At 41.9% G+C, this 25,070-nt stretch overlaps 1 protein-coding gene across 1 annotated transcript; it reads left to right on the top strand.

The window, feature by feature from the left end:
• Positions 1-18,693: 18,693 nt before the first annotated feature.
• Positions 18,694-24,729, top strand: LOC133976969 (5-hydroxyisourate hydrolase-like; the record flags this gene model as incomplete). Its single annotated transcript, XM_062415109.1, is given in 4 exon segments — positions 18,694-18,697; positions 21,684-21,734; positions 22,938-23,094; positions 24,594-24,729. Coding segments are annotated over 4 exon segments (348 nt in total), but the record flags the coding sequence as incomplete, so codon positions are not given.
• Positions 24,730-25,070: the final 341 nt, after the last annotated feature.

Here is a 25,070-nt window from a genome sequence, read left to right on the forward strand (position 1 = left end):
ATTTTCAGTCCAAAACACTCAGAACTAAAACAATCTGTATGAGATAGAAAATTGTGAAGATTTGCAGGAAATAAGCTTAACAATCAGCTGTTTTTGTGTAAAAGCCAGAAAATTACATCCCTAAAATAAACTGGTGTTTGCACAGTTTTTGAGTTTATCATCAAAAAAAAAAAAAAAGTCACATAAGTCAGAATGAGCCTTATTTTTTGGATATTTTGTTCTTTTATCTCCACAATGTAAACTTTCCAGGGACGTTTGAATGATTTAGATTATTTTATGTTGTACTTTCTGTGTTTTTTTATTTATGAGCTCAGAGAGTTGTGAGCAGTTTTTATCTCCATGATGATCGTTGAAGCAAATGAATATATAAAAAAATCATCATCATGACCGAAGTTATGACCGAAGGAGCTGCTGAGTTTAAAGGACCAATATAAATATTATGAGCGCGGGGGGGAAGGGGGGGGCGGGGGCAAAAGGAAGGCAAGAGCATTTATTTATTTCTTTGTTTTTTGTTTCTTTGTTTCTTCATTTCTTTCATTTTCTTTCTTTCTTTCATTCTTTTTCCTTCTTTGTTTGTTTCTTTTTTCTTCTTTCTTTCTTTCCTTTCTTTCTTTCTTTCTTTCTTTCTTTCTTTCTTTCTTTCTTTCTTTCTTTCTTTCTTTTTGTCTTTCTTTTTCCTTCTTTGTTTGTTTCTTTTTTCTTTCTTTCTTTCCTCCTTTCTTTCTGTCTTTGTTTGTTTCTTACTTTTTTCTTTCTTTCTTTCTTTCTTTCTTTCTTTCTTTCTTTCTATCTTTCTTTCTTTCTTTCCTTCTTCATTTCTTTCATTTTCTTTCATTTTCTTTCATTGTCCTTCTTTGCTTGTTTCTTTTTTCTTTCTTTCCTCATCTTCCTCCTTTCTTTTTGTCTTTGTTTGTTTGTTTCTTTCTTTCTTTCTTTCTTTCTTTCATTATTTCTTTCTTTCTTTCTTTCTTCCATTCTTTCTTTCTTTTTCCTTCTTTGTTTGTTTCTTATATCTTTCTTTCCTCATCTTCCACCTTTCTGTCTTTGTTTCTTTGTTTGTGCTTTTCTTCCTTTTTTCTTCCTTTCTTTCCTTCTTCCTTTCTTTCTTTTTCCTTCTTTAAAAACACTCTAACATTGAAACATAGAAGATTTGACCGCAGAAGCCGTCGAGTTTAAAGGACGAATATAAATATTAGTAGCGTTGTGGTGGCAGCAGCAGGTTCAGGAAGGGTTGTGTGGGTTTGAATGTTAAAAAGCTTTTAACCGGTGAGGACTGAGACTCGCTGCACCCTGCTGATGGCTGAGGTCGACCTCAACCTTCTCTAAATTAGAGGCTTTTAAAGCTCAAACTCACACAAAGAGCCACAGTTCTAGCACTACCCGGCTCGACTGGGTTTGGTTCCAGGAACGACCTTTTCCATTACTATAGTTCCTCCTCAACGTGGGCGGGGTCGTCATAGCGACACAAACACATAAACAATGGAGGACATGGAGGCGATGGTGCACTTGCTGCTGTATGAGGCTTTCTGTCTTCCTTCCTTCCTTCCTTCCTTCCTTCCTTCCTTCCTTCCTGCTGCTGTATGAGGCTTTCTGTCTCACACAAAGCAAGAGAAGAGAAACCAATCTCTGTAACGCTGTTGTTGGTATTTATAAATGCTGGGTTTGATTCTTGTGTGGGACGGCTCATGACTCTTCCAGCGACTCTCTGACCAATCAGAGGCCGGCAGTCTGTTGACGTCACATTTAAGGCGCTTTTCCACTATGCAGTTCTAGCACGACTCGACTCTGCCGAGGCTCCAGGCGAGCCGAGCCCATACTAAATGTCTGATTGGTCAGAGAGTCACTGGAAGAGTCATGAGCCGTCCCACGTTGAGGAGGAACTATAGTAATGGAAAAGGTTCCTGGAACCGTGTTGAGTTGAGTCGAGCCGAGTAGTGCTAGAACTGTATAGTGGAAAAGCACCATTAGTATCGGCTCGGCTCGCTTGGAACCTCGGCAGAGCAGATACTAAAAAAGTAGCAGGCACCAGGTACTATCCCTGATGGAGACGCAATAAAACCTGTGAGTCGAGTCGAGCCGAGTAGTGCTAGAACATTGTACATATTTAATGTCCTCTCATAGTCACCAAATAAAAGGATGTGGGTCAATAACCAAACTGAAAACATCACTCAAGGAGTTAAATATTGCAAGCCAGAATATGCAAAAGAGTGGGACATGCCCACAACATATGCATTAAGGCCCATTTATGCTCAACGTTGAATACGGATACGGACGGAGCCTTCTGTCCGTTCTCTGTGTTCATTTCGTCCGTATTTCTGCACGTTTCCATAAAGCTTACGGATACGGGCCAAACGGAGCAGTACCACCGGAAACCATGGGGGGGCAGTGTTGCTGTCACTAAACGATACGTAGCTCTAGTGAGACACAAAGAAGAAATAACAATGGCGGAACTTTTAGAGGAAAGTTTGTGCGAGTTGGTTAGAAACTTTAAACACAAGAGGAACATTATCAATATCCTCCACAGTCACCATGTTTGTTTTTGAGTTTGTTGTTGTCATAAACGTTTGACTCTGTGCTGCCCCCTGGTGGATGTGTTGGGTAACATCCATGCCAACGTAAAGGATGCATGGATGTATGTGAGCAGCGACGGTAACATCGTTTGAAAAGGACGGATACATTTTCATATGTATGTTGAGCATAAATGGGCCTTTAAGGTTTGCATCGGTCACAAGTGGGATCAGTACCGGGGTAAATCTGACCCAGTTTGGCTTCGGTTAAGTGAACACGGTGAACAATTTTAACAGCCTTTTTTTTTTAACCTTCGTGTCGTCCTCCCGGGTCAAATTGATCCCGTCTGTTTTGACTGTTCCCTCTTTCCTCCCTTCCTTCTTTCCTCCCTCCATCCCCCTTTCTTCCTTCCTTCTGTCCTTCTCTCCTCTGTCCTTCTTTCCTTCCTTCCTCCCTTCCTCTTTTCCTTTCTCCCTCTCTCCTTCCTTCCTTCTTTCCTCCCCCTCCCTCCTTCCTTCCTTCTTTCCTCCTTCCTTCCTTCTTTCCTCCTTTCCTTCCTTCCTTCCCTCATTCCCTCCTTTCCTTCCTTCCTTCCTTCTTCCTCCCTCCCTTCCTTCCTCGACTCGAGGACAACAGGAGGGTTAATAAAACACCTGAAGCACTGCGAGGATCTTTCTGCTCTGAAATCTTGTTCATGTTATCTGCTGCGTGTGTGACGGCTTGGCTCAGTGGAAGGGCCCCGAGGTGCTGGAGGGGAGGAGGGGGGGTGCGGGGGGAAGAGGGGGGGGGGGGGGGTGCACACCAGATGGTCTCTTCATTAAAAGCTTCTGTACCACGGGGCTCTCCTCCCTGCTATAACCTAGCCGAGCCTATCAGAGCTCGCAATTAGACTGAGTTAATAGTGCATGGCAAATAAGAATTGTTTATACTAGTTTATTACAAGCCTTAATAGTTTTTTACTGCGCCCCATCACAAGGAAATTAGATTGCCTTTGCAAAGCTTCCGAGGTCGAAAAGCTTTCAGGAGTGAAGTAGTTTTTCAGGGGTCGTTTGGTGCTTTAGGTGGCGCCGGCGGTCCATTACGGAGCACAGCGAGGGAAAAGTCTCCTGTAGTGGAAGGAGGAGGGGGGGAGGGCTCGGAGTAGCTGATGGAGGAAGACTACGAGCTCGATGATCTGCAGGAGTCACAGGATGATATCTGACTCTGTGTGGAGCTATGAGACTAGATCTTGTATGTTGATCTGTAGGTTGTCGTGGTTACCATGAATATCTAAAAGACGATGTTGGGACCAGACATTCAGCTGTTAGAGCATTAAAGGACAAGTTCACATCTTTTAAGTGTCTTAACCCTCCTGTTGTCCTCGAGTCAAGGAAGGAAGGGAGGAAGAAGGAAGGAAGGAAGGAAGGAAAGGAGGAAGAAGGAAGGAAAGGAGGGAGGGAGAAGGAAGGAAAGAAGGGAGGAAAGAAGGAAGGAAGGTAGGAGGGAGGGAGGAAAGAAGGAAGGAGGGAGGGAGGGAAAAAGAAAAAGAGGAAGGAAGGAAAGAAGGACAGGAAAGAAGGAAGGGAGGAAGGTAGGGGGGAGGAAAGAAAGAGAGAAGGAGGGAGGAAGGAGGGAAGGCAAGAAGGAACAGTCAAAACGGACGGGGTCAACCTCTGAAATGATGCCAACGCGGAAGTAACTTAAAACTGCATTCTATCAAAAGGCCACCAGGGGGCGACCGTTTTGGTGTCAAAAGGACTTCCGTCTCTATACAAGTCAATGGAGAATTCACCAACTTCTCACTTGATTTCTAACCTCAGTAAACGTTTTCAAAATGTGTTTATGGTCTCAATCGCTAGTTTAAAGCCTTCTTCAATGCAGTATGATGTTCATTTGGGACATTTTGGCCTCCCTGATTTTATATGTGACGATAAAGCAGGGTATGCATTAGGGCGTGGCTACGTGGTGATTGACAGGTTGATTGGTTCACAGGTTCAGGAGGGCGCCTCATGCTCCTCCTGATGCCCATATAAGTAGAATCCCTGTTTTTATTTTTCCCAGCATGCACCTGAAATTTTCAAGATGGCGCTGCTCAGATCCGATACTATTGGCCTCCGAGCAGCAGTCCACAAACCAATGGGTGACGTCACGGATGTTACGTCCATTTCTTATATATAGTCTATGTCCATATTATATATAATGTATCGTCCCTCTAGCATGAATTGTCTCTTTCTCTTGTCTCTCTCTGCAGTGAAGATGGCGGAGCTCCTCGCCATAAAGAGGGAGCTGACGGTGATCAAGGTTCAGATCGACGGCCTGTTGGACTGCGTAGACAAGATGGACCGACAGAGGAAGGACGGCTCAGGTAGAAACAGACGAGCAGCTTCCTGTCTGCTTCCTGTCTGCGTGTCGACTCGATGTCTCTTTGTGTTCGTCTTCTCGCCTCTGCTGATATAAAAAGCTTCAGATTTATGGCCACAAAGACTCTTTTGAAATTCAGAGTTTGACTGATATGAGAGAAAGAAGATTTTCATCTGCTGCTCCTCAATATTTAGGATGTACTGAGAGGAAAAAGTGATACATAGATACATTTTTATTGGTGAATTAGCTGCCTATCATTATTATGTACATGGATTAGATTCAATTAGGGGAAATTAAAAGGTGTAACACAGGGGGTCAACCATGCGGCCCGCGGGCCAGAACCGGCCCGCCGAGGGGTCCAATCCACTTTCCTTCCTTCCTTCCTTCCTTCCTTCCTTCCTTCCTTCCTTCCTTCCTTCCTTCCTTCCTTCCTTCCGTCCGTCCGTCCTTCCTTCCTTCCGTCCTTCATCCCTTTCTTTCTTTCTTTTTTCCTTCTTTCCTTCCTTCGTTACTTCCGTCCTTCCTTCCGTCCTTCCTTCTTTCCATCTTTCCTTCCTTCCTTCCTACCTTCTGTCCTTCCGTACTTCCTCCCTTTCTTTCTTTCTTTTTTACTTCTTTCATTCCTTCGTTACTTCCGTCCTTCCTTCCTTCCATCTTTCCTTCCTTCCTTCCTTCTGTCCTTCCGTCCTTCCTCCCTTTATTTCTTTTTTCCTTCTTTCCTTCCTTCTTTACTTCCATCTTTCCTTCCTGTCTTCTGTTCCTTCCTTCCATCTTTCCTTCTTGCCTTCCTTCCTTCCTCCCTTTCTTTCTTTCTTTCTTTCTTTCTTTTTTCCTTCTTTCCTTCTTTCGTTACTTCCATCTTTACTTCCTGTCTTCTTTTCCTTCCTTCCTTCCCTCCATCTTTTTAATGGTCTGGCCCACATGGACACACAGAAACCTCATTGACCCATAAATACAGATTAAATTGTATATCATTAAATCCAAAGAGCGGTGAAGGTCTAGTAGTGAGGTTATAACACAAAAAGAGCGATTATATGTGAGAAGATTATTCAGATATCAGAGACAATCAGCATTAATAAAAACTAACAATCTGTCAAAGTGAATCACAGATTTTTAATAAACCTAAAAAAAAAGAAACAATATCAGCTTCACATCGGAGTCTCATCCAGGGTTTTAATCCTCCTGCAGGATGACTGATCTGGAGTTTATTATTGCAAGTGATTTGTTGGGGGTGGATGGTGATGCAGAGCGAGTCGGCGTGTGTGTGTGTGTGTGTGTGTGTGTGTGTGTGTGTGTTTACCATCAGATGTGATCCGCTATCACGCCGCATCTGTGAGTAATGGTTCAATGACAGAACTGCCGCCAGTGGAGCGTGGATTATGACAGCGAGGTAAACAGCAATAAACACCGGCCTCATAACCTTTCATAAGCTCCCCTTCAGCGCTCGGGAGTTATCTTGCTCTCTCTGTGTGTGTGTGTGTGTGTGTGTGTGTGTGTGTGTGTGTGTGTGTGTGTGTGTGTGTGTGTTTTATCCCTCTACCTTGTGAAGCAGAAGAATTTCCTCGTGCGGATAAATACACAAGGAAATTATCCTAAAAGTGACATGTTGACAGTCTTTTACTGATTTCCCAATTTTTTTTTTTTCTGACACCAGAATTAGATAGAAACTGCTTGAATAAGGCGTTTTGAGATGTTTGCTGTTCATCAAAACAACGTATGTGTGAAAGCCAAACAGCCATTTAAACTTTTAACAGGTAGATAAATCCTGCATGGTCACTGCTTCTCTGATCTCTGAAACGCCAGAAGCTTCCTTCCTTCCTTCGTGTCATCTGTCCGTCCTTCCTTCCTTCCTTCTTTCCTTCCTTCCTTCCTTCCTTCCTTCCTTCCTTCTTTCGTGTCATCTGTCCGTCCTTCCTTCCTTCCTTCCTTCCTTCCTTCCTTTGTGTCATCTGTCCATCCTTCCTTCTTTCCTTCGTTCCTTCCTCTGAGTCATCTGTCCTTCCCTCCTTCCTTCCTTCCTTCCTTCCTTCCTTCCTTCCCTCCTTCACTCCTTTCTTCCTTCCTTTGTGTCATCTGTCCGTCTTTCCTTCCTTCCTTCCTTGCTCACTTTCATCCTTCCTTCCAGACCATTATCCTAAAAGTGACATGTTGACAGTCTTTTACTGATTTCCCTTTTTTTTTCTGACACCAGAATTAGATAAAAACTGCTTGAATAAGGCGTTTTGAGATGTTTGCTGTTCATCAAAACAACGTATGTGTGAAAGCCAAACAGCCATTTAAACTTTTAACAGGTAGATAAATCCTCCATGCATGGTCACTGATTCCACATCTGAAACGCTAGAAGCAATAATTTGCTGATATGGAGATTAAAATGTAGATATTAAGCTTATAAATGGGCTGAAATGTGCTTGAAAAGTAACTTTTTTATATATATATCTAGTAGTTAAACCCAACTTTACAGGAAAACCATCACATAATACAAGCAAACAGTCAAATAAATCAATAAAGTTTAGTTTAGTTTAGTAGTTTAGTAGCTTTATTGTCATTATATTGAGGGTCATACGACAATATAATGAAATTTGGACAGCACTCACTGAGCCATGAGAACAATTAAGACAATTAAAAACAATTTAACCCTTTGTATGTCTGCTCAACCGTTTGGTAGAAATCACTTTGTGTCATGATATCTGGTCAAAAACTAAATCTATTGAACCCATTTAACTTTTAGGTCAATCTTTACCACTTGTATGAGGTATGTAATGCACAGACAGACCATCAGAGTGTTCTATGGTTGCTATAGATACAGATTGTTCTATGGTTGCTATAGATACAGGTTGTGTTATGGTTGCTATAGATACAGGTTGTTTTATGGTTGCTATAGATACAGGTTGTTCTATGGTTGCTATAGATACAGGTTGTTCTATGGTTGATATAGATACAGGTTGTTCTATGGTTGCTATAGATACAGGTTGTTCTATGGTTGCTATAGATACAGGTTGTTCTATGGTTGCTATAGATACAGGTTGTTCTATGGTTGCTATAGATACAGGTTGTTCTATGGTTGCTATAGATACAGGTTGTTCTATGGTTGCTATAGATACAGGTTGTTCTATGGTTGCTATAGATACAGGTTGTTCTATGGTTGCTATAGTTACAGGTTGTTCTATGGTTGCTATAGATACAGGTTGTTCTATGGTTGCTATAGATACAGGTTGTTCTATGGTTGCTATAGATACAGGTTGTTCTATGGTTGCTATAGATACAGGTTGTGCTTTAGTGTATAAACGAAGAATAACACAAATCACTGCTGACATCAGAGATCCCTGCTGGAGACATTTATTAAGTTGACTTTCATTTGTTCACCTTCCTTCCTTCTTTCCTTCCTTCCTTCCTTCCTTCCTTCCTTCCTTCCTTCCTTCCTTCCTTCCTTCCTTTGTGTCATCTGTCCTTCCTTCCTTCCTTCCTTCGTGTCATCTGTCCTTACTTCCATCCTTCCTTCCTTCCTTCCTTCCTACGTGTCATCTGTCCTTCCTTCCTCCTACTTTCTTGGTGTGAACTACAAAGGGTTAAGACATAAATAAAACATTGACTATAATCTTATAAGAGCAATAAAGCAACACAAAAGGAAAAAAGAAGAGAATCATATATAACAAAAAAAACCCGGAAATAAATAATAAATAATAAACAACAAGTAGATAAATTAAAATAACTAAACATAGATTACATGTTTACATAAGTAAGTCCTGAGTATTGAGACAGTAGTAATGCACTTTGGTAGCTATTTAAATGCTTTAAAGCAGTCATTCTCCATCTTTTTAACATTAAAGATCTGATCTGAGTAGCTTCCCGATGTGTTTACGCCATGCACGAGTGGGTCCGCCAACTTGGACAAACCACATGCTGTCACTACGCAATCTGAGTGTCAACTTTGGGTTTTATGCACTTTTTTTTTTTTTTTACAGCATGTGAGTTTAGCAGAAACACACCAGGAGCATCTGACACATCAGAATAATCACCTGTGTTTTCTATGTTGACGCTTCACCAAATCCGACCCTCTCCTACTTTATATATCATATAAGCAAATCCACAATTAAGTCGTCAAATGAAACTTGAAGTCGAAGAGTCACGCTGCTGTGTTTATGTGTTATATGATGAGTCCTGGTGAGGTGACAGACTGGATCTCTCTGTGAGGAATCAACTGAAACGTCTCATTAAAGAACTCAGAGTGTTTACTTCATGCTCTGATTCACCTTCATGGTCAAAACTCCTGCAGAGCAAAATACAGCAATTTACTTATGATGATGTCATAGAAGAGACTCACAATTACAGTAATACTGACGTGTGTGTGTGTGTGTGTGTGTGTGTGTGTGTGTGTGTGTGTGTGTGTGTGTGTGTGTGTGTCAGAGTGTCCTCCGAGCAGGGAGCCCAGTGTGTCAGACTCTCCTCACCGAGGTTCAGTCAGCAGTCTGGAGCGAGAAAGTCCAGAACCAGGAGAAGCCAGCGAGGACGAGCCGCTGCACTACCAGCACTACTACCCCCACAGCTACCCCCACAGGGTAAATATATACCCCTACTACCCCCACAGGGTAAATATATACCCCTACTACCCTCACAGCTACGCCCACAGGGTAAATATATACCCCTACTACCCCCACAGGGTACATATTTACCCCCACATGGTACATATATACCCCTACTACCCTCACAGCTACCACCACCGGGTACATATATATACCCTTATAACCCCTCATGATACATATATATATGTATATACCAATACTACCCCATAGCTAACCCCAAAGGTAAATATTTACCCTACTCCCCCCACCAGGTACATATATACCCCTTACTATCTTCACATGGTAAATATATACCAATACTACCTCTGTAGCTACTCCAACAGGATAAATATATACCACTACTACCCCCACAGGGTAAATGCATACACCTACTATGGACAAAGGGTAAATAGCCTATATCTCCACATGGTAAATATATATACCCCTAATACCTATAAAGCCCCATATACCCCTACAGGCTATACACTGCATATCCTACAGCTACTGCACAGTATAAATACCCTTAACATACCCACACAGTATATCATTTTAATCATTTTAATGATATACACAGTAACTACCTCAAACTGACCACATAACTACCCCACACTGTGGTGCATCTAAACATACACCCCTCAGGGTAAGTAACCGCCTCTACCTCCACTATAGACGGCTGTGTAACAGTGCCCCCTGGTGGATAATTTATTACTTACACCTGCTCCTATTAGCTCAGAGGAAAGATGCAACTCTGATGTTAGTGTGTATGTTTCATGTGTGTGTTTACCTAAAAACCTAAAAGACAAAGACCCTGATGGACTTATGATGTATTTTAATAGTTTAAGTGTTTAAATTCTCTTTTATTTTAATTTGTTAGGTGCTCTGAGCTGACAGGATGTGCTATATGAATAAGGTTTATTATAATTATTACTTCAGGATGAGTGAAACAGCTTTTTAACCCTCCTGTTGTCCTCGAGTCAAGGAAGGAAGGGAGGGAGGAAGGAAGGAAAGGAGGGAGGAAGGGAGGAAGAAAGAAGGGAGGGAGGAAGGGAGAAAGATGGAAAGGAGGGAGGAAGGAAGGAGGGAGGAAGAAGGAAAGGAGGGAGGAAGGAAGGAAGGGAGGAAGAAAGAAGGGAGGGAGGAAGGAAGGAATGAAGGAAAGGAGGGAGGAAGAAGGAAGGAAAGGAGGGACGAAGGGAGGAAGAAGGAAGGAAGGAAGGGAGGAAGAAGGAAGGAGGGAGGAAGGAAGGAAAGAAGGACTGAGGAAAGAAGGGAGGAAGGAGGAAAGAAGGAAGGAAGGTAGGACGGAGGGAGGGAGGAAAAAGGAAAGGGAGGGAGAAAGGAAAAGAGGAATGGAGGAAGGAAGGAAAGAAGGAGGGAGGGAGGAAGAAAGAAAGGAAGGAAGGAGGGAAAGAGGGAGGGAGGAAGGAAGGGAGGAAAGAAGGAACAGTCAAAACAGACGGGGTCAATTTGACCCGGGAGGACGACAGGAAGGTTAATAAAGAGGAAGAGAGACTCTCACATAATCAGCCTCATTCATTAACCCGCTGCACACAGTTGCAGAGACACAGTGTTGCGTAATCTGTTGTGGACGACATGTGTTTCATCGTCTCACACACAGCTTTTTTATCGAGCACCTCACCAGCAGCACGCAGCAGATCAGCGGAGCGCGGTGCTCTCTGTGCTGTTTGCTGTTTCTTTACAGGGAAACATAATGATATAGAATTACCCCTGCAGGCTTCCTATACCTGCCTGACAGAGAGAAGCTGCCTCATTAATCTGAGAGGAGGCAGAGAAACAGGGCCGGCCCGTAATCTGCTGCATTGTTCCTCAGACAAGGAACTGAGTTTGCATGAATAAGGGAGAGTGTGTTAGTAATTACCCTTTGTCTTTGTGTGTGTGTGTTCAATACAAGTGAGTTACTATGAAGAGAAGTGTAGTCTTTATATTGAGTGTGTGGATAAATTACTGGACAAAATGTGTTTGTTTCAATTCAGTGTATAGATGAGGCTGCAGTGATGATGATGAGGAGGAGGAAGAGTGAGAGGAGGAGGAGGAGGGGTAAATGTTTGTGTGTGTTTTAAATGACCCACTGTCTCATTTAAGAGCTTCTTCCTCTGTTTTTCTAGATAAAGCAGCATCAGTCTGATGTGGAGGACGATCTGTGATGCTGCAGCTCAGGTATGAACTCTCACACTGAGACACTTCAAAGCAACTCATGTTCCCCTCAGGATGAATTGTTAAAACTTTGGTAATCACCTGACTTTTCATCTTGCAGCATCATTGGTTTATGATCAAATACCTTCAAAACTACCATTAACTAACATTCCCACCAGCCACAGCTGTACTTTGTGTTTAGTTTTAAAGCTAAAGCGTTGAATTGAATATGTTAAACATTACCTTCTAAGCATCAGTTTATTACTATTTTAGCATGCAAATGTTAGCATTTAGCTCATACTATAGTTTTTGCAATCAAAACTTTCCAAAAATAGATGGGTATGGTAGTATCTGGCAATTCAAACAGGAGGAAATAGTTCAATTGTTGGGGATTATTTTCATCGCCTGATTGATACACGTGTGTTGCATCTTTTTCTCCCACATCTATCCATGCTATCACCACAGCCATCGCTATCTAATTAAAGAAGAAATGCCAATATGACAATAAGAGGAATACAGAATATCCCCAGATTTATCCTGTAACCTAAAATTATGAGACTGTCCTCCCAAGAAAACTGACTTTGTAATGTCAGTCGGTCAGAAACAACATAGTTAAGTTTCAGTGTCAGACGCCATCTAGTGGCCGAAGTTATTATGACCTGTAGCAGTGGTGCAGTTCAGATAATGTACATATATGTGGACACACTTCCTCATTAAGAGGAGGAGGGATGCATGGAGGCATTAACCCAACTGTGGACTTTATCACAGAAGATGCTGATAGTCACTGTTCATTGACAATTAAATAAAGTGAACCCAATAAACCCTTGGAGGTAAAAAGCTGATGGTATGCTTCAGAAAGTAGTTAATAGTACTGTTTGCACAATGAAGACAGATGGACCTTTTGCTTCAACTCATTTTCTTGCCTGATGGGCTTTTTAAATACATGTCTGGTGTAATAGAAATTACAAAGAAAAAGACTTCATTAGGCTATTTATAAAGAGTTATAGATCACACCCATCATCAGACTAATGAATGGTTTGTATTGATATACTAGAAGGACTTTTGCCAACAATTTGTCCAACTTCTTTAGTCTCTGTTTGTGTGTCCTGGAGACCTGAAGACATCTTGTTTCAGACTCCTCTCCTGTTTTGCTTTCCAGATCTTTCCAGAAACAGACGCTGAAACCTGTGACAGCTGGGACGAAAGATGCTTCGAGGAGACGTTGGCAACATAGACGGCGTTGGACCGACTCGCATGAATCTGTCCGTCACTGTCAGTCTCATTTTTTATTCTGTTGCACCATCTCCAGTTTTGGTTTCCAGTTCACAATGACAATAAAAAAATGCCCAGTGTGGTTAGATGGCTTACATGAGACAATATAAGTAAACTTGTGTTGTTATAAAGAAGCTTTATTGGTAGTTTTGTGTAGTTTTTAGATGATTTCTCACATTTCAGGTACTGATTTCAGTTTAGCAGAGATTTAATACTTTCTGCAGACAAATCATTCATTATTTTAGTGTCCCTTTAATGATGCAGGTAACATCTTAAAATTAATACATAAAAAAACCCATTTAATTATTAGTCTACAAAGGTTTCTAGTCATTGTCACACAAGCACCATCAATCCCTAAAATCCTCATGTTACAGCAACCAACAGTAAAAGAAGCCACATCTATGAATACTAGGGGTGTGACGATACACAGAGACGAGGCGAGACATTGGGTTCACGAGATCAAGACAAGACGAGATTTTAACTATATTATTAAGAAAACCTCAATGAGGAAATACATGACTGTTCTTTTATTTAAAATTCACAAAAATGGAAATTGAATTGAAATGTTTGAACTAATCATCTTGTAATGAATCACTTTTTTCTTATTTCTAAATATATAATTATCATATGCAGTATGCAGCACTGTAGAAGGTTTCCCCATGTAGATATTTTATAGATGGATCATTTTGGTATTTATGGAAATAACAACCATAAATACAAAAGTTAGATACAATCACAAATACTAAAAAATAAAAGTAAATTGCACAAATCCTGTATCACATAAATAGTAGAACAACATATAAATTGTGTTATAATTTGGTAGTGTGACTTTTGGCATCATTAGGCTTCCATAGCTGCTAGATTCCTCCGCTCCTCCTACTTCAGGCTTTCAGTGTAGAGACCTGAGGTTAACCTGTTCCTCTCCTCATCTCCTACTGCTGACTGAGATCTTCTCAGCAGGTAGAAGCTGCAACAAGGTTAATGATCCACACATGAGAATGAGCGATAGAAAACTGATCCTCTTTTTTTTTTTATTATAGCTTTGCGAGACAATATTCCCTTTGACGGGAAATATCGTCGCATTTCGACGAGATCTCATGGTACGAAATCTCGTCACACCCCTACAATTTATGCTATTTAACTTTATATATATATAACCTACTAAAATGGGTGATATTGGCTTCATTTATCACCATAATCTTGCTCCCCCTCCCATGTTGGCCTCCACTCTGATCAGTGTTAATAAAGTAAATGTGGCAGCAGCTGGCGGCTCCTTATCACACGGTTTAATTTCATCAAGCTTGTTGTTATGATGTGTAACCAACTGCATTTACAGGCTCAGTGAGCAGCAGGTTTTTATGACTCTCGCTGAATGACGCTGTTTGATTCACTCAGGAAGTCGTTTATAAAGTGAAATATAGACGGTCTCTAGCCGTTTCCTGTAATTAACGTTAGATAATGGATATAAATGAGTAGGTTGTGTGATGATATTATATTAGTGATGGTGACACTTTCAGCATTAGTCCAATTGTTCCACTTATGAGCTTAAACAGTTGGAAAGGTTAATTTTATAAAGTCAAACTGTTTGGTATGTTACCTTTATAACATATTTTAATACAAACAATTATATTATAGGTTACTTAATAGTTTTGTTAGTGTTTAAAACAGGTTAGCTAACAGTTAGCAGTTTGCTTTAGATCAGCTAACTTTAGTTTAGGTGATGAAACAATTTGCTTCAGTTTTCTAACAAATGAGTTAAACAGATCAAACATTTAGGTTTAAGAAAGGTAACAAATCAGTTAAGACAGGGGGGTCAAACATGAGGCCCGTGGGCCAGAACCGGCCCGCCGAGGAGTCCAATCTGGCCCACTTTCCTTCCTGTCTTCTTTTCCTTCCAACTTTCCTTCCTTTCTTCTTTTTCAACCTTTCTTTCTTTCTTTATTTCTCCCATCCTTCCTTCCTTCCGTCCATCCTTCCATTGTTCCTTCCTGTCTTATTTTCCTTCCTTCCTTCCTTCCTTCCTTCCTTCCTTCCTTCCTTCCTTCCTTCCATCTTTTCTTTCCTTCCCTCCTTCCTTCCTTCCTTCCTTCCCTCCTTCCTTCCCTCCTTCTTTAATTATTTCCTTCCTTCCTTCCTTCCATCCTTCCTTCCTGCCTTCCTTCCTTCCTTCCTTCCATTTGTCCTTCCTGTCATCTTTTCCTTCCTTCCTTCCTTCCTTCCTTCCTTCCTTCCTTCCTTCCTTCCTTCCTTCCTTCCTTCCTCCCCCCATCCTTATTTTCTTCCCTACTTCCTTCCATCTTTTCCTTCCTTCCTTCCTATATTATAGTTTGGTTCAGCTTCTCAAGTACAAACAAGTCAAAAGTTTCATTCAGGTTAGCAGCTAAAACAGGTCGAGGTTAGCATGAAGTTTTAGTCCAGGTTCAATCAATGAGCTTAACTCTCTAAATAAAACTTGTTACCATCAGCTTGAGACTGAAGGTAAATTATCAGTGTCACCATTTCCCCAACAGGTGCCTTGTTCTGGACTCTGTTACCCAAACATCTAATACGATGCGCTAACTGTGTAGCATTCCTATGAAAGATATCCATCCATCATATCATGTTTACTGTCCTCATCACACTATCAAATTACAGCTACGCTTCTCTGCTGCTTTGTTTTTTTACCCAGAAAGCTGCAATTAAAGACCGTGTAAAGTGAATTCAGACATTTTCTTCTAAACACATTAAATAAGTCATTAATGTTTTTCTAAAAAAGGTGTAAAAAGCATTTCAACCATTTAGATTTGAATTGAGGAGCTAGGCTTAACAAACTGTGTTTCAAGATTTCTGTGTCTGGATTTAATGGGCGGGTCTGAAAATCTGTAGAGGTATAAATACATTCAGCGCACACTACTACTACAGTCTACAGTTAGCTGAGTTAGCCGCCGAGTTAGCTGCCGAGCTAGCCGCCGAGTTAGCCGCAGAGCTAGCAGCTGAGCTAGCAGCAGAAAGCTCTCAGACCTAGCGTCCATGTTTCTGGTAGAGGTGGTGACTTTGATTGACAGGTGACACTTGGTAGGGGGCGGGGCTTCAGCGAACTCAGTGGCCACGCCCACAGTGTTTGGGAGCAGAGAAATAGGCAGACTTTTACACAACTTTGAAACCTAATTTCATATATTTGGCGATTTTTTTAATCATTCAAATTTGGCAGGGTGGTTAACAACACACTTTTCTGTGGTATGTCAAACTCAGAACACATATTTATTTTTACTTTACACAGACTTTAAGTGTATATTACTCTTTAAGTGTATAATATTTAATGTGTTTACATCATGTGATACTACTTTCTGGTTATATTTTGCTTTATTTTATGATCATTTTGTTCATTTCGGAGTATTTTTGGTTGATTTTACATAGACAGAGTATGTTGCCAACTCAAGAACTGACTTTTCCTTCTATAGCATCTTTTTCCCAGCTGGACGATTTGAACAATTGTGACTGACTGTAAATATATTCATGTAAAATATCTGTTGGCTTAAAAAACAAAACAAACAAAAAAAGACTATCTAAATGTACAGTAGTGGCTCTTTCTACTTAATAAAACACTCAAATGTTTTAATAAGAAATCCTGTAACTACGGTTACAGAGTAATTTTTGTAAATATAACAATAAGATTCTTCATTTGGCTTCATTGTAGTTTCTGCTGTTTGTGTTTTTTGTGTTTGTCCTCAACTCTGAATGTAATCTATTACAATGTAAGTGTAGTAAATGTATTTTTCATAAAATACAGGTTTGGTTGAAGCTTGTTGTGTTGTGTAAAATGATTTCTGTGTGTGAGGTTGTTGTAATTATCGTGGTGTTATGGGTTAATTAACACCTGTTTGGATGCAATTGGAGGTTAGAGATCAACCAACTTCCTCCAGAAACTGGAAGCCTCCAATGCTTTCCTTCCTCTTTGAGACCATAACAACATAAAACATGGATTTATTTCCTCATTGAGCCTAAATGTGATGTTTTACAGCCTCTACAGACTCATTCACACCTCATTGGTTCTAAACTTTTATTAAAAACATGTTAGAGACTCATTCTGTTCATGTACAAGATGAAAACATGAAAGTCAACTTCAAAAATGTCTCCAGCAGGATCTCTGATGTCAGCAGTGATTTGTGTTATTCTTCGTTTATACACTAAAGCACAACCTGTATCTATAGCAACCATAGAACAACCTGTATCTATAGCAACCATAGAACAATCTGTATCTATAGCAACCATAGAACAACCTGTATCTATAGCAACCATAGAACAACCTGTATCTATAGCAACCATAACACAACCTGTATCTATAGCAACCATAGAACAACCTGTATCTATAGCAACCATAGAACAACCTGTATCTATAACAACCATAGAACAACCTGTATCTATAGCAACCATAGAACAACCTGTATCTATAACAACCATAGAACAACCTGTATCTATAACAACCATAACACAACCTGTATCTATAGCAACCGTAGAACAACCTGTATCTATAGCAACCGTAGAACAACCTGTATCTATAGCAACCGTAGAACAACCTGTATCTATAGCAACCATAGAACAACCTGTATCTATAACAACCATAGAACAACCTGTATCTATAGCAACCATAGAACAACCTGTATCTATAACAACCATAGAACAACCTGTATCTATAGCAACCATAGAACAACCTGTATCTATAACAACCATAGAACAACCTGTATCTATAACAACCATAACACAACCTGTATCTATAGCAACCGTAGAACAACCTGTATCTATAGCAACCGTAGAACAACCTGTATCTATAGCAACCGTAGAACAACCTGTATCTATAGCAACCATAGAACAACCTGTATCTATAACAACCATAGAACAACCTGTATCTATAGCAACCATAGAACAACCTGTATCTATAACAACCATAGAACAACCTGTATCTATAGCAACCATAGAACAACCTGTATCTATAACAACCATAGAACAACCTGTATCTATAGCAACCATAGAACAACCTGTATCTATAACAACCATAGAACAACCTGTATCTATAACAACCATAACACAACCTGTATCTATAGCAACCGTAGAACAACCTGTATCTATAGCAACCGTAGAACAACCTGTATCTATAGCAACCGTAGAACAACCTGTATCTATAGCAACCATAGAACAACCTGTATCTATAACAACCATAGAACAACCTGTATCTATAGCAACCATAGAACAACCTGTATCTATAACAACCATAGAACAACCTGTATCTATAGCAACCATAGAACAACCTGTATCTATAGCAACCATAACACAATCTGATGGTCTTCTTCCTGAGAGTAATATTAGAGATTCTCTGTCCAAATCAATATAACTAAATCCACTTAATAACACCTCTAAAGCTCAGTGATTAACATCTTATATCTTGTTTGTTTAATCTGTAATAAAACTAATGTGTAAAATGTCACATTGTGGTTTTATGAGGGGAGATATGACTTTATAATGTGTCATAAAACACAATAAAATGATTAAAAACAGCAGCAATAAGAATTAAAGTATAATTTACCATCCAGGCTGCATTATACTTTATACATTATACTGTCTGTGTTTGATTAAATCAGGAGGAACAATCACAAACTACACATCACATGCTGTTGACTGAAGGAAGCTGCTCTGTCTCTCTCTCTCTCTCTCTCTCTCTCTCTCTCTCTCTCTCTCTCTCTCTCTCTCTCTCTCTCTCTCTCTCTCTCTCTCTCTCTTTCTCTCTCTCTCTCTCCCTCTCCCTCTCTCTCTCTGTCTGCTCCTTTTAATGATTCATTAGAGCCTGTGAAACAACCTTTGACACCGCGTGTGTATGCAATGCATGATGGGTAAGTGTTATTCCTGAGCTGTGTGGTGTGTGTGTGTGTGTGTGTGTGTGTTTTTGACGCCACAACTGGTTGGATGAGTTTTTGGGGAAGTGAATGAAGTGTCTGCAGGCAGAGAGAGAGAAGCGTTGACACACACACTGAGGTAAGACTTCACTTTACAACCAACCACACACACTACACACACTTACACACACTGACACACACGTGAGCTTTACAGGATTCACACTGATGCACATTTAACTTTATTAACATTTACAAAGTGTCTCCAGTACATGAGAGCTCCACATGTTTGGTTTTTAAACATTTGACACATGTTGTGCAGCTAGAGTCACTTTAAGCTTTATTTCCTACATTTTTTAAAGCTCATAATGTGATTTTATTCCCATTTTCTGCAACTTTTAAGTGTCAATTCATGATTCAATACAATTCAGAGCTTCTCTTTGGATTTAGGACCTTTATTTTCATCTCTAATTGTGCATAAAATTGCCTAATCTATTGATATTTTCTTACGTTTTTCATATAAAGTAACAGTCAAAATGCTGCTGCTATGTTCTTAAATATAACACACACACACAAAAGTGTCACATGACAGCTTGAGATCTCTAATTGTGTGAGGGGGTTGTGAGTGTTTGGGCACAAAAAAAAAAAGAGGGTAAAGGGTCAAAAAAAGGCTTAAAGTCCACACAGAGCTTTATCTGCAGGACTATTGATTTACTTTGTTTGGGAATTAACTGAATAGACTGAATACTGGATTCATTCTAGTCTGCAGCATGAAACACTTAATATAACACTTTAATACAGGCTTAAAACACTTAATATAACACATTAATACAGGCTTAAAACACTTTAATATAACACTTTAATACAGGCTAATATAACACTTTAATACAGGTAAAAAACACTTAATATAACACTTTAATACAGGCTTAAAACACTTAATATAACACTTTAATACAGGCTTAAAACACTTAATATAACACCTTAATACAGGCTTAAAACACTTAATATAACACTTTAATACAGGCTAATATAACACCTTAATACAGGCTTAAAACACTTAATATAACACTTTAATACAGGCTAATATAACACCTTAATACAGGCTTAAACACTTAATATAACAGTTTAATACAGGTTATTATACGGTTAATTTATTGGCTATTAATATGCTATTCAATTTTTAAATCATGTGACTAGGGCCAGGCCATTCATACACTTACAAATGTAATATAAAGAGAGATTTATAAAGTTTTCAAAGCTTTATAATTATACTTTTTCTAATGTTTCAATGACCCATTTAATTGATTTTTTTAAGTAGTTTTGGGACAAACAATGGAGGTGTTTGACACAGAGGAATAATATATATCAGGCTTTGAGTTGTTGTTTGACTTCTTAAATGAGATTTTGTCGATAATAAGAAAAACTGAAAAGTGCCAGACTTATTCTTTAACCCTTCCTGTTGTCCTCGAGTCAAGGAAGGAAGGGAGGAAGAATGAAGGAAAGGAGGAAGGAAGGAAGGAAGGGAGGAAAGGAGGAAGGAAGGAAGGAAGGAAGGAAGGAAAGGAGGAAGGAAGGAAGGAAGAGAGGAAGGAAGGAAGGAAAGGAGGAAGGAAGGAATGAAGGAAGGAAGGGAGGAAGAATGAAGGAAAGGAGGAAGGAAGGGAGGAAAGAGGAAGGAAGGAAGGAAAGGAGGAAGGAAGGAATGAAGGAAGGAAGGGAGGAAGAATGAAGGAAAGGAGGAAGGAAGGAAGGGAGGAAAGGAGGAAGGAAGGAAGGAAAGGAGGAAGGAAGGAAGAGAGGAAGGAAGGAAGGAAAGGAGGAAGGAAGGAATGAAAGAAGGAAGGAAGGAAAGGAGGGAGGGAGGGAGGGAGGGGGGAAAGAAGAAAGGAAGGGAGGAAAGAAGAAAGGAAGGGAGGAGGGAGGGATGGAGGAAAGAAAGAAGGAGGGAGAAGGGGAAAGAGGGAGGGGAGGAAGGAAGGAAAGAAGGACAGAGGAAAGAAGGAAGGTAGGGGGAGGAAAGAAAGAGAGAAGGAGGGAGGGAGGAGAGAAGGAAAGGAAAGAAGGAAGGGAGGAAGGAAGGGAAGGAAAGAAGGAGGGAGGGAGGAAGGAAGGACAGAAGGAAGGAAGGAAAGGAGCGAGGAAGAAAGGAAGGATGGATGGAAGGAAGGATGAAATGGAGGGAAGGAAGGAAGGAAGGACCGGCGGCAAGAAGGAAGGAAGGGAAGGAGGCGGCAAGAAGGAAGGAAGGAAGGAGGAAAGGTAGGAGGGGAGGGACGAATGAAGGAAGGAGGGAAGGTAGGAGGGAAGGTAGGAGGGAAGGACGAAAGAAGGAAGGAGGGAAGGAAGGAAGAAGGACAGAGGAAAGAAGGTAGGGAGGAAGGTAGGGGGAGGAAAGAAAGAGAAGGAAAGGAAGGAAGGGAGGACAGAGAGAGGAAGGAAAGAAAGAGAGGAAGGAGGGAGGAAGGACAGACGGACAGAGGAAAGAAGGAAGGGAGGAAGGTAGGGGGGAGGAAAGAAAGAGAGAAGGAAAGGAACAGAGAGGAGGGAGGGAGGAAGGACAGACGGACAGAGGAAAGAAGGAAGGAGGAAGGTAGGGGGAGGAAAGAAAAAGAGAAGGAAAGGAAGGAAGGGAGGACAGAGAGGAAAGAAAGAAAGAGAGGAGGGAGGGAGGAAGGAACAGACGGAAGGAAGGAAGGGAGGAAAGAAGGAACAGTCACCCGGGAGGACAACACAAAGGTTAAAGAAATGTGTTGTGTTTGTGATGATACTGTCCGGTCGTCTGTGTCTGAGGTTGTATGTGCTAATGTTTGTGTTTGAGCAGGAAGTGAGCTGGATGTAGTGTGTCTCTGGTGAGTCTCTCTGCTCTTTTTTGACAGCGTTGTGCGTAGATTGTGTCCATAGAGGGGGAGTTCAGTTCTGGTGATCCTCTCTGCAGACTTTATGACTCTCTGTAGAGCCCTTCCTCTCTGTCTGTGTGGTATTCCAGACAGTGATGCCTGTGGTGAGGATGCTCTCTATCAGTCCTTTGTAGACCTGGGTGAGAGGGCGACAGTGCAGACCAGCTTTTCTGAGCAGCCTGAGAAGTACAGTCTCTGCTGGGCTTCTTTCACTGTGGCAGCAGTGTTCAAGGTCCAGCTCAGATCAGATGTTACCTTTAGTGGCTGAAATATCGTCAGTTAACCCTCCTGTTGTCCTCGAGTCAAGGAAGAAGGATGGGAGGGAGGAAGAAGGAAAGGAAGGGAGGAAGGGAGGAAGAAGGAAGGAAAGGAGGGAGGAAGGAAGGAAGGAAGGGAGGAAGGAAGACGGAAGGAAAGGAAGGAGGGAAGAAGGAAGACGGAAGGAAAGGAGGGAGGAAAGGAAAGAAGGAGGAAGGAAGGTAGGAGGGAGGAAAGAAGGAAGGAGGGAGAAAGGAAAAGAGGAAGGAAGGAAAGAAGTGCAGACCAGCTTTTCTGAGCAGCCTGAGGAAGTACAGTCTCTGCTGGGCTTTTTTCACCGTGGCAGCAGTGTTCAAGGTCCAGCTCAGGTCAGATGTTACCTGTAGTCCCAGGAATCTGTAACTGTCAGCCCTCTCCACCTCAATGATGAGGGGCTGCAGGGGGGGGGGGGGGGTTTCTAAAGTCCATTATTATTTCTTTTGTCTTCTCTGTGTTGAGGCTGCTGAGGAAACTGAGGAAGGTTACTTTATAATGTATGTTTAACCTTCGTGTCGTCCTCCCTTTTTCCCTCCTACCTACCTTCCTACCTTCTTTCCTCCGTCCTTCCTTCCTTCCCTTCCTCCCTTCCTTCTTTCCTTTCTCCCTCCCTCCCTCCCTCCCTCCTTCTCTCTTTCTTTCCTCCCGCCTTTCTTTCTTTCTTTCTTCCTTCCTTCCTTCCTCTCTCCTTTCCTTCCTTCTTCCTCCCTCCCTTCCTTCCTTCCTCCCTCTTTTCCTTCCTCCTTCCTTTCTTCCTTCATTCCTTCCTTCCTTCCTCCCTCCTTCCTTCTTCCTTCCTTCCTTCCTCCCTCTTTTCCTTCTTCTTCCTCCCTCTTTTCCTTCCTTCTTCCTTCCTTCCTTCCTTCCTTCCTCCCTCTTTTCCTTCCTTCTTCCTCCCTTCCTTCTTCCTCCCTCTTTTCCTTCCTTCTTCCTTTCTTCCATCCTTCCTCCCTCCCTTCCTTCCTTCCTTCCTCCCTTCCTTCCTTGACTCGAGGACAACAGGAGGGTTAAGTGAAGCTTTATGAGACTGTGACTATGACATAAAGCAGGTGACTCTTCTCCTCACCTGTCCAGTAGATCATGGGCCGCCGCTCCTCTCACCACTCACGTGCTGAACACCGGCGATGGCGTCCCAGCAGCCGGGATGAACCTCAGCCTGCATCGACTCGACTCCGACCTGAAGATCTGGAACATGCTGACTGTCGGGTCGGTTTGAACCTCCTTCATCTGACTGATTTATAGGCTTTGTTCTTTAAGTTTTTATATTAAATAAAGGGGGGGTTAGGTTGCATCATAATGTATAAGAAGATTAAAACAACTGCAGATAGAAGCGTAATGAGATTAACCCTGCTGTTGTCCTCGAGTCAAGGAAGGAAGGGAGGAAGAAGGAAGGAAGGGAGGGAGGGAGGAAGAAGGAAGGATGGAAGGGAGGAAGAAGGAAGGAAAGGAAGGAAGGAAGGAAGGGAGGAAAATGGAAGGAAAGGAGGGAGGAAAGGTGGGAGGAAGGATGGAAGGAAGAAGGAAGGAAAGGAGGGAGGAAGGATGGAAGGAAGAAGGAAGGAAAGGAGGGAGGGAGGGAGGGAGGGAGGAAAGAAGGAAAGGAGAAAGAAGGAAGGAAAGGAGAAAGGAAGGAAGGGAGTAAGAAGGAAGGGAGCGAGGGAGGAAGGAAGGATGGAAGGGAGGAAGAAGGAAGGAAAGAAGGAAGGAAGGGAGGAAGAAGGAAGGAAAGGAGGGAGGAAGGGAGGGAGGAAGGAAGAAGGAAGGGAATGAGGGAGGAAGGAAGGAGGGAAGGAAGGAGGGAAGGGAGGAAGATGGAAGGAAAGGAGGGAGGAAAGGAGGAAGGAAGGAAATAAGGACAGAGGAAAGAAGGAAGGGAGGAAAGGAAAGAAGGAGGGAGGGAGGGAGGAAGGAAGGAAGGGAGGAAAGGAAAGAGGGAGAGAGGAAGGAAGGAAGGAAGGAAAGGAAAGAAGGAAGGGAGGAAAGGAGGAAGGAAGGATGGAAGGAAGGAATGATGGATGGAAGGGAGGGAAGAAGGAAGGGAGAGAGGAAAGAAAGGAGGGAGGAAGGAAGGTGGGAAGGAAGGAAGGAAGGAAGGAAGGAAGGAAGGAAGGAAGAAAAGGAAGGAAGGACGGAGGAAAGAAGGAAGGAAGGAAGGTAGGAGGGAGGGAGGGAGGAAAGAAGAAAAGAGGGAGGGAGGAAGGAAGGACAGAAGGAAGAAGGAAAGAAGTGAGGGAGGAAGGAAGGATGAAAGGGAGGAAGAAGGAAGGAAGGAGGGAGGGAGAAAGGAAAAGAGGAAGGTAGGAAGGAAGGAAAGAAGGACAGAGGATAGAGGGTAGGGGGGAGGAAAGAAAGAGAGGAGGGAGGGAGGAAAGAAGGAAGGGAGTAAGGAAAGGAAGGAATGAAGGAAGAAAGGAAGGAAGGAGGAAAGGAAAGAGGGAGGGAGGAAGGAAGGACAGAAAGAAGGAAGAAAGGGAGGAAAGAAAGAGAGAAGGAGGGAGGGAGGAAGGAAGTACGGAAGGAAGGAAGAAAGGGAGGAATGAAAGAGAGAAGGAGGGAGGGAGGAAGGAAGTACGGAAGGAAGGAAGGAAGGGAGGAAAGAAGGAACAGTCAAAGCAGACAGGGTCTTTGATGTTAATCATTTAAAACAGTCAGCATCCTTTAATAGAAATTGTCCACTCAGCAGTTTCATGTTGTTGTTTTTTTAGGACTACAAATGAAGATGGCCGCTGCCCAGGACTCATCAGCAGAGAAGCGTTCACACCTGGAATGTACAAGTTACGCTTTGAGACGGGTTCATACTGGGAGAGTCTGGGTCAGACCTGCTTCTACCCCTACGTGGAGGTGAGCCTCAGTGTTTAAGAGATATCTGATATACACAGAGGAGGGTTTTAATAAGAGGGTCTTATCCTTCCTGTCGTCCTCCTGGGTCAAATTGACCCTGTCTGTTTTCACTGTTCCTTATTTCCTCCCTTCCTTCCTTCCTTCCTTCCGCCTGTCCTTCGTCCCTCCCTCCTTCTCTCTTTCTTTCCTTCTTCCTCCCTTCCTTCTTCCTTCCTTCCGTCTGTCCTTCCTCCCTCCCTCCTTCTCTCTTTCTTTCCTTCCTCTCTCTTTCCTCCCGTCCTTCTTTCCTTCCTCCATCCCCTTTTCTTCCTTCCTTCTTCCTACCTTCCTCCCTCCTTTCC

This window comes from Scomber scombrus, unplaced genomic scaffold (assembly GCF_963691925.1).
Source record: "Scomber scombrus unplaced genomic scaffold, fScoSco1.1 SCAFFOLD_302, whole genome shotgun sequence".
In the NCBI taxonomy this organism is placed as follows: Eukaryota; Metazoa; Chordata; class Actinopteri; order Scombriformes; family Scombridae; genus Scomber; species Scomber scombrus.